Genomic DNA, 11772 nt, shown 5'->3' with positions numbered 1-11772 from the left:
ATAAAGATATGTAACACTTTGAATTACAGGCCAATTATTGCACAGAAATGATCAAGTAAAGTATGAATTAGGTGTAATTGAACTATGATGAGTGGTAATTACTGAGAAGCATATGAGTAAAATAGGGTCTTTTCTATGTCTAGTTGCTTCATTGTCATCATATGGTGTTAGATATAATCTACTAATCTAAAAACTGAATATAAGGTGAAAATTGAAATTCCTGCTGAACAACCATAGTAAAGATAGAACCACATTCAATCTAATTCAACCTAATTCGATATAATATATTACCCTGTGATGATCTGGGTAATCACAGACAGCCTGTCCAGGGTGTCTCCCTGCCTGCCGCCCAATGACTGCTGGGATAGGCTCCAGCATCCCGTGACCCAAATTAGGATAAGCGGCGTGGATAATGGATGGATGGATACTACATTATTATTGTTATTATTATTATTGTTATGTCTAACCTCCTGTGCAGAGGCTGAAGAACCCGGTCCAGAGAGTAAAATTCTGGTTTAGTCCATTGGTGGAGCAAATACACGGTTAGGACTTTTAATTTCTGGATCTGGATTTTACACCTCAGCATCATTTTGCAATGAAGTCTGAGTGAACAGGGGGAACATTTCTGGACAGGGCCGCACCGCAAGACATGGCTGGACTATATATATCTTGGATGTTTTCCAACACAAGGTGTCTCAACGTCACGCCCGAGTTTTTCTCTTTTCTCTCGCATGTCTGACCTTGTCTCTCTCCTCTTATGCATGTGTCAGCCATTCTCCCCCATGTCAGTATTTGCAGAGGCATTTGCATCAGTTATCTGGGCTTTGAGGACTTCGGCTGGCAGTCTCCAGATTTGAATTTACTGTCATGTTGGCACAGAAGTGATAAGAATTGACCTCTCAGCCAATTGTCCGCTGGTACGACACCCATGAGACAGGCCCAGCACCAGAGAGCCAAGGCCTGCCTCGCTTAAACAAGGGATCTGCTGGTTTATATGTAAAGAAAATGTAAATGTCTGATCCGAGCTGTGCCCCAGAAGCTGTCGTGTCCCTCGAGCTCATCACTCGAGTCACGAGGTAAAACGGGCGCGTTTCCACAATGCGGTTTTATTTTTTGACCATTGGTCTCAAACGAGTGCATCTTTGGGGTGTACAGTATATTGTTTGTTTACAATAAAAATTCAAATCGAATCTTTTCAATTTGGAGAAATAATGACTCAACATAAATGTGTTTATGATTTATCATCCAAACCAACGTCTGATCCAGTCCAGAAGAGAGGCCTAATTGACTCACTGTTTCTCATGTGATCGTTTGGTGACATGAATTCATCATGAGGTGAATTTGAATAAATAACGTTTTTTTTTGGAGTTCTGCTCGAGGCCCAGCTGCACCCTGGTATGGGCTTAGCTTTGTCTTTAGCCAAGAGTTTTGAGGATCCTCGATATAATTTACACACATATCTGCTGAAACATCTTCTAATTAAAAAAAAGAAGAAGAGATTAACAAAGAAAAACAACACGCATCACAAGCAAATCTGTTTTATTTCTTTTTTATTATTATTATTATTTTTTTTTAAAATGTTCCCAACTTTTCTCCCCAATTGTATCCGGTCAATTACCCCACTCTTCCGAGCCGTCCTGGTCGCTGCTCCACCCCCTCTGCCGATCCGGGGAGGGCTGCAGACTACCACATGCCTCCTCCCATACATGTGGAGTCACCAGCTGCTCCTTTTCACCTGACAGTGAGGAGTTTCACCAGGGGGACGTAGCACGTGGGAGGATCACGCTATTCCCCCTTGTTCCCCCTTCCCCTCCAAATAGGTGCCCCGACCGACCAGAGGAGGCGCTAGTGCAGCGACCAAGACACATACCCACATCCGGCTTCCCACCCGCAGACACGGCCAATTGTGCCTGTAGGGACGCCCGACCAAGCCGGAGGCGACACGGGGATTTGAACCGGCGATCCCCGTGTTGGTAGGCAACGGAATAGACCGCCACGCCACCCGGACGCCCAAATCTGTTTTTTTTTTTTTTTTTTCTAAAAATTTGGTGGCATGTTTACAGTCAACACTTCTATCGGGCTTTGACTGACAAAACCAAATCCACATTGTAAAGGATCAGGTTTACAATCGACCCCACTGTGACAGTGTTCAAGTCTTTGACCGAGCAGGAAATACAGCGGCGCCTGTAGCCATAAAAAGCCCAAAGAACGACAGCACAGATATATGACAGCACCGCCATGACGTTGAACACCAGCTCCATCAGACCCAACCCGAACGACAGCAGACACCGCAGCAGACTGAGCAGGTGGAGGAGGATGATGGCCACGGTGCCCAAGAGGCACAGAGCAAACACGGCAACGGCCACCATCATGCCGATGGGACGCGAGGCCCAGTCCACGCCCAGGAAGTGGCTGGCGGCGGCCGTGAGGATGAGACAAGCCAGGAAGGCCTCGGTGAAGCGGAGGATACCCCTCAGGCTGGTCAGGTACCCACTGGGGCGCTTCATTCTCTGTTTGACGGCATCTACCAGAAACACCGCCGTGGCAGCCAGGGAGAAGAGCGCGCAGAGGATGCTGGAGATGCAGGTGGCGCACACGAATACGGCGGCAAAGGCCACCGTGGCCGAGAGGACCACCAGGGCGCACATCACGGTCAGCCCGCAGCACAGGTCGTCCCAGCCGGGCAGGAAGGCGGCCAGGAGGATGTGCCAACTCTTGGCCTCCACCACGGTGAGGACCGTGGGCACGACGAAGCAGAAGACCCAAACGAACTCGCACCAGATGCCCCAAGGGTTCACCATCTTGCCCCTGAACACGACCACGGCGAGAGCCAAAGCGCTTAAGATCATTTCCACCAGGCGCAGGATGGCCTGCGGGCTCTTGAATGGTCCACACATGATACTGAGATCAGGTAATCGGTAGACAATTAGGAGTTGGAAAGACAGGACGCAGATGACGGTTGTATTTTGGTAAGACTTTAGTAAATCAACCGCAGACGTCCATTCGTCCCTCAGTTGCAGCTGTTGCTCTGAGGTCCCTTCCTGTGCCACTGCGGTCCTCTGTCGTAGTACTGTGGAGCCACCGTATGTGAGCCTATCACACTTATCAGTGTTTACTCTGCTTCCCATTTAAATATCTGGATGTGCCAGCTGCCTATCATGAAACACCGTTGAACTGACGGAGACTATTTGCAGTGTTGAACGTAACTTTGTACAATTTCAGCCCCTGAGAGTATAATGGGTTAGTAATCGACCATTCATCTTTCCCAGGAAATCCATTCAATGAAGAAAACCAGAGATTTCAACATCTGCACATCAGTTGAAAGCACCCTGGTGACGGCAGACATGATCCCAGATGACTTGTCTCTCATTTTCTATTAAGGGGAGCTGAGTTGCAGATTTTCACAGTACCCACGCCGGGTCACTTGTCCTAAAATGTCAACAAAAAATAAATAAAACACACACACACACACACACACACACACACACACACACACACACACACCATGGGCGTAATCTATGGTAGGGATGGTGGGGGTATGTTCTGACTACCTATAATTGTCCCCACCACTCATCTAATTGGATAATAATGGCACATGCGTTTAAATCCAATATAACTTCCATCGGCTCTACAAAGTTATAATTTCGGCACAGTTGGATCCTAACGTCCCTCTGGATGAGAAATGGTTTTCATTGGCGTTCGTTCGCTTTTTTCCCGCCTTTACACGCGGCAATGTGATTGGCGGAGTGTCTCGGATAACCCGGAAATGGTGAGCGTGACGCCCTTCTTATAAAGGGACAACGTCACGCCGTTGAACGCGGCCCACTTCTTCACCGGATTGGCGTCAAGTTCACTACGCAACATCCGGCTGTCGGCTGTGTGGTTTCTGAGGGCTCAGCGATCAGCTCTAAGTCTGACCCTCCAGCGAAGGCCGAGGAATCCTACTCCGGGGAAATAGCACCAACCTGAACTGATCAGACGGGCTGATCGCCAGCCAGTAGGCTCGGAGAGCCTGGGGGTGGAATGGGGCCGTGCTGAATGTTGTCAGCGCTTTATGTTGTTTAACGTTGGCCTGTGATGGCCTGGCGGCCCGTCCAGGGTGTCTCCCCGCCTGCCGCCCGGTGACTGCTGCGACAGGCTCCAGCATCCCCGCCACCCTGAGAGCAGGACCAGCGGTTTGGATCATGGATGGGTGGGAAAGACGCAGCTGTCGAAGCGTCCGGGTGGCGTAGCGGTCTATTCGGTTTCCTACCAACGGGATCGCCGGTTCGAGTCCCCGTGTTACCTCCGGTTTGGTCGGGCATCCCTACAGACACAATTGGCCGTGTCTGCGGGTGGGAAGCCGGATGTGGGCGTGTGTCCTGGTCGCTGCACTAGCGCCTCCTCGGGTTGGTCGGGGCGCCTGTTCAGAGGGGAGGGGGAACTGGGGGGAATAGCGTGATCCTCCCTCGCGCTACGTCCTCTTGGCGAAACTCCTCACTATCAGGTGAAAAGGAGCGACTGGCGACTCCTCATGGATGAGAGGAGGCATGCGGTAGTCTGCAGCCCTTCCCGGATTGGCAGAGGGGGTGGAGCAGCAACCAGGACGGCTCATAAAATAGTGTAATTGGCCAAGTACACCCATCCATCCATTATCCAAGCCGCTTATCCGGAGTCAGGTCGCGGGATGCTGGAGCCTATCCCAGCAGTTATTGGGCGACAGGCGGAGACACCCTGGACAGGCCGCCAGGCCATCACAGGGCCGATACTTTCACACCTAGGGACGATTTAGCATGGCTTCGGATTGGATTTACCTGTGGGAGAAAACCGGAGCACCAAGAGGAAACCCACGCAGACACGTGGAGAACATGCAAACTCCACACAGAGGACGACCCGGGGTGACCCCCAAGGTGGGACAACCCCGGAGTTCGACCCAGGACCTTCTTGCTGTGAGGCTTCCGCGCTAACCACTGCGCCACCGTGCAGCCCTGGCCAAGTACAATTGGGGAGAAAAATGGGGGGGGGGGATGCAGAAAAGAAAGACAGCTGTCCTTGGCTGGTTAACTCACTCCAGACAAGGAATTGTAGTAATAATAATAATAATGATGATAATAACTTTATTTATATAGCACTTTTCTAAAACAATGTTACAAAAGGATTTTCAAAGAAATAAAATCAGACAAGGCAAACATAAGAATAAGACCAAATAAAGTAAAATTAAAAATTAAAACAGTATGAATAAAAAAAACAAATATCAAACATTTGTTAAACTTCCACAAAAAAAGTTTTGAGACAAGATTTAACAGAATCTAGAGACTTGGTTTGTCTTAGCTCAACAGGAAGAGAGTTCCATAGTGTGGGGGCTCGAACAGCAAAAGCCCGATCACCCTTTGTGACAAACCGCAACCTGGGAATAACCAGCAGGGCTCCGTCTGCGGATCTTAATGGTTGAGAGGGCGTATACCAGGTCAGTAAATCAGAAATATATGTAGGGCAAGACCATTTAAGGCTTTAATAGTGGCAAATAAAATATTTAAATGAATCGAAATATAACAGGGAGCCAGTGTAGGGAGGCAAGCACAGGAGTGATATGGCCATGCCTCTTTGTCCCGGTAATGAGCTGAGCAGCAGCATTTTGTACCAACTGCAGACGGTGGAGGGAGCCCTTGATGGTACCAGCGTAAAGTGTATTACGTAAGCCGAGAATAGATAAAAGCATGTTCAATTTTTTGCAGATCAGCAATTGATAAAAATGACCTAATTTTGGAGATTACCTTGAGTTGGAGAAAGCATGACTGAACAACATGTTTGATTTGATTATCAAAACCGATGTTAGTATTGAATATTACCCCAAGATTCCTAGCAGCCTGTTTAAGACTACCTGACAGACCACCAAGATTAGTACCAAAAGGACTGATGGAATTTGGGGGACCGAACAGAATGACCTCAGACTTATCATCATTAAATTTAAGAAAATTTTCAGACATCCAGGATATAATGTCAGAGAGGCAAGTTGTGAGATTTGCTTGGGCGCTAGGGTCTGTGGGTTTTAGTGGCATGCATAACTGAGTGTCGTCAGCTTAAAAATGGTAAAACACGTCGTGATTTTGAATGACCTGGCCAAGGGGCAGCATGTATATAGAAAACAGAAGGGGGCCAAGAACTGAGCCTTGAGGGACATCACAATTCAACTGAGCCATCGAGGGAGTAGAGTTACCCAGAACAACAGAAAAAGTTCTGTTGGTGAGGTAAGAGCATAATAAACTTAAGAGCTGAGCCCTTGATGCCGACCCAAGTCTCTAAGTGATGTAAGAGGATGCTGTGATTGACTGTGTCAAAGGCAGCATGTAAGTCTAAAAAAACTAAAATCGAGCATTCACCTCTGGAGTCAGCAGTAGGTCATTAGTGACCTTAACTAGTGCTGTCTCAGTACTATGAAGTGCTCTAAAACCAGACTGGAAACTGCTAAAAACACTATTGGTGTTTATAAAAGAAATCAATTGTGATGAAATTACTCTCTCCAGAACCTTTAGATAAAAAAGACAATTTGGAGATTGGTCTGTAGTTACGTAAGGACAGGGGATCTAAATTAGGTTTCTTCAGCAATAGGTGAACAAATGGCATGCCTAAAACTGTCTGGAAAAGAACCAGAGACCAGAGAATTATTAGAATTTGCAGAATAATGGGGCTAACAGTTGAAAATAACTCCTTGAACAGCTTAGTGGGATGATGTCTAAGATGCAGAAGGAGGAGTTCATATCGGAGACTGTACTCTCTAACATTGAAATTGTAATTGGTTGAAACTGGGTAAAAGAGACAGAATTAGCATGGGGAAAGGAATGAATGCAAGAGCCCGGCTGAATATGCGACCTAATATTCTGCACCTTATTTACAAAACTGAGTGAGAAAATTTTTCAGACAACTCAACATCAGGTTTAAAAAAAAAGGAGTGGAGGGACCGTTAATAACAGAATCAATTGCCCTAAAGAGAACTTTAGGATTGTGGTTATTTCTTGATATCAGTTCAGAGAAGTACGCTGATCTCACATCCTTAACTGCCTTCTAGTAAATTAACATTTGGTTTTTAAGGGTGTTATGTGCTAATTCAGGCTTGTTGACCTTCCATTGTCATTCTGATTTTCTAGAGTCTTCTACGGGCATGAGTGTGATCATTCAGCCAGGGGAGGTTATTTGATTTTTGTTTCCTAGTTTAGTGCAATTTAAGAGTCATGCTAAGGTTAGCGCTGTACAAACAGAAATCGTTAGGCATATTGACGCTATACTATTAGCTAGTATACTTAGCAAACATGAACAGATAATGTAGTTAGCTAGCAAACTAAATGTTGTGACAGGGTGTGCTGTAGGGAGATTTTGTGCTGTTACTTTTGGCTTGGCTAGCACTAACTGTAATTATTCTTCAAGTTTTGGCATTATACTTGTTGTTGGCCAAACAAGAGGAGCATTAGTAATTCTTCCAGGATTGCTAGTTTGCTATTCTGTCTTCTCCAGTCTCAGATCCCATCTGTGTGGCTACAGGGCTACTGTAGTTAACGTTACAATGAATTATTTTCTGATTGAATCTCCGGCAATATTTCTTCTTAATTCGGCAGTTTGGATTAGCATCATGGACCCAAGAGAGACCCAAGGCCTTATTTCTTGGTAAATATAAGTAGCTATGTATCTAGTAAAAGGCTGACTTGGCTCGCTTGCTTTGCATCTATCGGCAAATAGCATTTTCCAGTAAGCACACGATTGGTGCATTAACATATTATCTAGTGATGTATGCAAATCAGAAGTTCCCTTATTTTTAGTACCTTGTATAGTAAATTAGGAGTTCCATTCATCCATTCATTTTCAGTTAGCTTTAGCTCTCGTTGTTAATGCAGACAGGAGAAAAAAAAAAGACATAGAAAAAGAAAGAAAGCCCAAGCCAGGCAGGGAAAGAAACGAGTGAACAGGTAAGCATTTGCACTAGCTGTAATGTTACCTCAGAGAGCACATCCTTCTGATTTGATTCGAGCATTGCTTTAAACCAGTTTCTCCCATTGTTCATCCTAAGTGCATGAACACAGCGGCCTTTCTTTCTTTCTTTTTCAGGTCAAGGTGTATCACTTAGTGGTTGTCAATGCAGGTATCAGAGAGAGCGAGACCTGAGTACATCCTTCAGATGCAGTTGTTAAAAAACAATTTATCCCATTCATAAGACCAAAACTAGACAAATACAGTTGTCAGTGACAGTGTATTACATAGTAGTCGTCCATGTTGCTCGTCAGTTCAACGGTGTTTCATGATAGGCAGCTGGCACATCCAGAGCCCGGTCCAGATACAGAAAGACCAGATAAGCGTTTCAGCCGTGAGCTGTAATGTTATCTTATGAAGCCACAATATGGTTGTCAGTGCAATGAAAAATTCCTTAATTTTCTGGGGGAGAACTCCATACCCCTTGCCAAATTTATGTCCCCACCACTTTCCAAATCAAACCCACGCTCTTGCTTCCTTTCCTTCCTTTCCTTTCTTCCTTTCAACCAGCTGGTGAAAGAGTCCATACTGTGAAACTCAATTTTGTCGTTGTCCATCAGGTCAGGTTTATACAGTGCCTTTGCAATGTTATTTTACAAGCTGCTTCATCCGTTTGAAAGAGTTGAGATGGCGGCAAAGAATGTCTCTTCCAGTTTCTGAAATCTATGCAGACATGCAATGAGTCAGAAAGAAAAAGAGAACCAGTTGGATTATGTTTTTCCCCAAAATGGTTGTCTGTATACCAGTCTGATCTGTTTGTCTTTACACTTGGGCCCCATTAACACCTTCATTCAAACACCAATTTTCATCTACTCTCATGTTCTATGCATAGACATATATGTACTGCACATGCGCTTTTCCGGACCATCACAGCTGCTTTACACTAAACAACCTCTGTCATTCTAATTCTCTTCAGGTCATATTGACCTGAGGCTAACAGTAAATCAAAAATATCACGAGACCAGTTAAAAAAAAAAAAAAGAAATCTGAGAAGGTACAGATCATATTCATGTGCTTTTGAAACCACATATACCGAGCAAGGTGAAAACAAGATCAATGGCGAAGAGGATGAGGTTAACGTAGGTCATGAATGCAACCATGAACTCAATGGCCCAGACACAGTAGCTACCAGGGCACTCGCTGGGACGGGGGTTGTTCCTGAAGGTAAAAATGGGCCACACGATCGCAGCAAAAGTGTAAAGCACGACAGAGACAACCAGGAATATAAACACAAACCTGTCCAGGTTGAACGGCAAACATTTCTTGAGTTTCTTGAGAATGTTGGTGGCTATGATGAGGGGGATGATAGGGAAAGGGATGATGTACGCCACCACGCACATGATCAGCATGGGTTTCCCGTGGTAGCCGGAGAGGGAAATGAAAATGATGCAGCTCACGAAGGCCTCCGTGACCTTCCAGAAACCAGGCAGTGCGGCTAGGTATACCCCTTTTTTCCCGTCAAGGATTTTGTCCTTCACCACCTCTATGACGTAGACCACACCACACAGGATGGCGAACGCGCTGACCACCCAGGCGAAGAAACATTTGGAGCAGGCGTAGAAGTTGGCGTAGGTGACGGCGACGGACAGGGTCATGAGGGCGGAGGACATGGCCATGCCCGTGGTGAAGTCGTCCCAGTTCATGCAAAATAAATTGAGCGGGATATTGAGTTTGAACATCTCGATGAGCGTGATGAGGAAGGTCATGATGGGGCAGAATGCCCAGCAGAACATGCCATAGACCCAGTAGGTATGGTTGCTCTCGCCCCGGAAGGCCGCCAGGACGAAGGTGACAAGACACAGGATCACCTGAGTCATGTGCAGCCCACCGCGGCCAGACATCAAAATTGACGGGGTGAAAACGGCCTCAGAAAGGGTCCCCTTAACATTGTCTATTATGCCCTGGAATCCCATCTCTGTGGCACAGCGGCGATGCTCTGTCCGCGGTTTTGCGAGTAGGTGTCAGAGGCTGGTAGGAAAATGAGAGACGCTCGTCTGGGATTATCACCTCCCTCCCTGTAGATGTGCCTTCACCATGTGCTTTGCATGATATTCATGAAATAGGCCGCGTCGAGCAGTTCGTTTCCACTGTGGTGGGCGTAAATCCCTGGCGATGCTTTGGCTTAGAGGAGGACGCTGAGTAACAACACCACTTCAAACTAGAAGAGAGTAACTATTGATGAATAAAAGAGCTTTAATGTTGGATTTTCCATCTAAAGTGGTCAGTTGGGGGGGGACACGAGTTTCAAGTTTATTTGTCATGTCAAAAGCAAGTTAACACGTATTCTCATAATGAAACGCTTGTTTTGCTGGCTCAACCCCGACTGACCAGAGGAGGCGCTAGTGCAGCGACCAGGACACATACCCACATCCGACTTACCCCCCCCCCGCACACACGGCCAATTGTCAAGTGCATTTTATTTGTATAGCTCAATATCACACATTTACCTCAAGGGGCTTTACAGCAACACAACATCCTGTCCTTAGACCCTCGCATCGGACAAGTTAGTGTAAACTACTAATAAGACACGTTAGCCCCTAGCTAACGGGTCTGACCCTTTAGCCGAGCGGTTAGTGATGTCGCCTTGTGGTGCAGTACACCCCGTATCGAATCCCGCACCGGGCAAGAAAATAAGCGGTTACATTGGTGGCAGCGGTGGGATCCGGAAGTGTGCAGATCCTCAGAAGTCTCTCCGGAGCGCGGGAATAACAAAGCGCGAGGGCGCGCTTCCGGGGAGGGTGACGACTGTAAACTACTAATAAGACACGTTAGCCCCTAGCTAACGGGTCTGACCCTTTAGCCGAGCGGTTAGTGATGTCGCCTTGTGGTGCAGTACACCCCGTATCGAATCCCGCACCGGGCAAGAAAATAACCGGTTACATTGGTGGCAGCGGTGGGATCCGGAAGTGTGCAGATCCTCAGAAGTCTCTCCGGAGCGCGGGAATAACAAAGCGCGAGGGCGCGCTTCCGGGGAGGGTGACGACTGTAAACTACTAATAAGACACGTTAGCCCCTAGCTAACGGGTCAGACCCTTTAGCCGAGCGGTTAGTGACGTCGCCTTGTGGTGCAGTACACCTCGTATCGAATCCCGCACCGGGCAAGAAAATAACCGGTTACATTAGTAATGGATAAGTTAATCGGATAATTGTGTCTGTAGGGACGCACAACCAAGCCGGAGGTAACACGAGGATTCGAACTGACGATCCCCGTGTTGGTAGGCAACGGAATAGACCGCCACGCCACCCGGACGCCTCGGCAAATGATCATTGTAGGCCCAATCCACTGAATCCTTTCAGCGACATAAAATGGTCAACTGTCAATCATGGAAATTAGGGCACATTGCTTTTGACCCGGTTTTCTATCTACAGGTGACGGAACTGTCCCGGACCTGTTTCACCGTTTGTACATTCTGTCAGTTCATGTAATGGTGAGAGTTACAGTATAAAGTATAGTATAAATAGTAGTAGTATAAATCCATCATTTCAAAAAGGTGGGGAATGGTCCGTTTGTCTCTGTAGAAAGGTCAGGTTTTTCAGAGATGATGGTGGCAGCCTGTGGGGTTTGTTTGCCTACTTACCATAAATGACTGTCCTTGCTTTTGCTGTTTATATATATATACTATATATATATATATATATATACTATATATATATATATATATATATATATATATATATATATATATATATATAGTATATATCTACTCATATATTTTCGGAATGTGTGTGTGTGTGGTGTTAGTGTAGATACCGGGACCGAAAACTAAAGCACTT

At 46.3% G+C, this 11772-nt stretch overlaps 2 protein-coding genes across 2 annotated transcripts; both read right to left on the bottom strand.

Annotated features, from left to right (window-relative positions):
- Nucleotides 1-1681: 1681 nt before the first annotated feature.
- On the bottom strand, nucleotides 1682-2897 carry LOC130128050 (myeloid-associated differentiation marker-like protein 2). The gene has a single exon (XM_056297761.1). The coding sequence runs from the start codon at nucleotides 2895-2897 to the stop codon at nucleotides 2073-2075; it is 825 nt and encodes a 274-aa protein (XP_056153736.1). The 3' UTR covers nucleotides 1682-2072.
- A 6108-nt stretch (nucleotides 2898-9005) lies between these two features.
- LOC130127906 (myeloid-associated differentiation marker-like protein 2) lies at nucleotides 9006-9911 on the bottom strand. Its single transcript, XM_056297619.1, has one exon. The coding sequence runs from the start codon at nucleotides 9909-9911 to the stop codon at nucleotides 9006-9008; it is 906 nt and encodes a 301-aa protein (XP_056153594.1).
- Between the last annotated feature and the right edge of the window lie 1861 nt (nucleotides 9912-11772).

Source organism: Lampris incognitus, chromosome 17 (genome assembly GCF_029633865.1).
Source record: "Lampris incognitus isolate fLamInc1 chromosome 17, fLamInc1.hap2, whole genome shotgun sequence".
NCBI lineage: Eukaryota > Metazoa > Chordata > Actinopteri > Lampriformes > Lampridae > Lampris > Lampris incognitus.
The sequence above is the reverse complement of the archived record's forward strand: the minus strand, read 5'-3'. Positions and strand labels throughout refer to the sequence as shown.

Excerpts from the sequence above, each read along its gene's own strand:
- LOC130128050 (XM_056297761.1), bottom strand. The coding sequence starts at position 2,897 with ATGTGTGGACCATTCAAGAGCCCGCAGGCCATCCTGCGCCTGGTGGAA.
- LOC130127906 (XM_056297619.1), bottom strand. The coding sequence starts at position 9,911 with ATGGGATTCCAGGGCATAATAGACAATGTTAAGGGGACCCTTTCTGAG.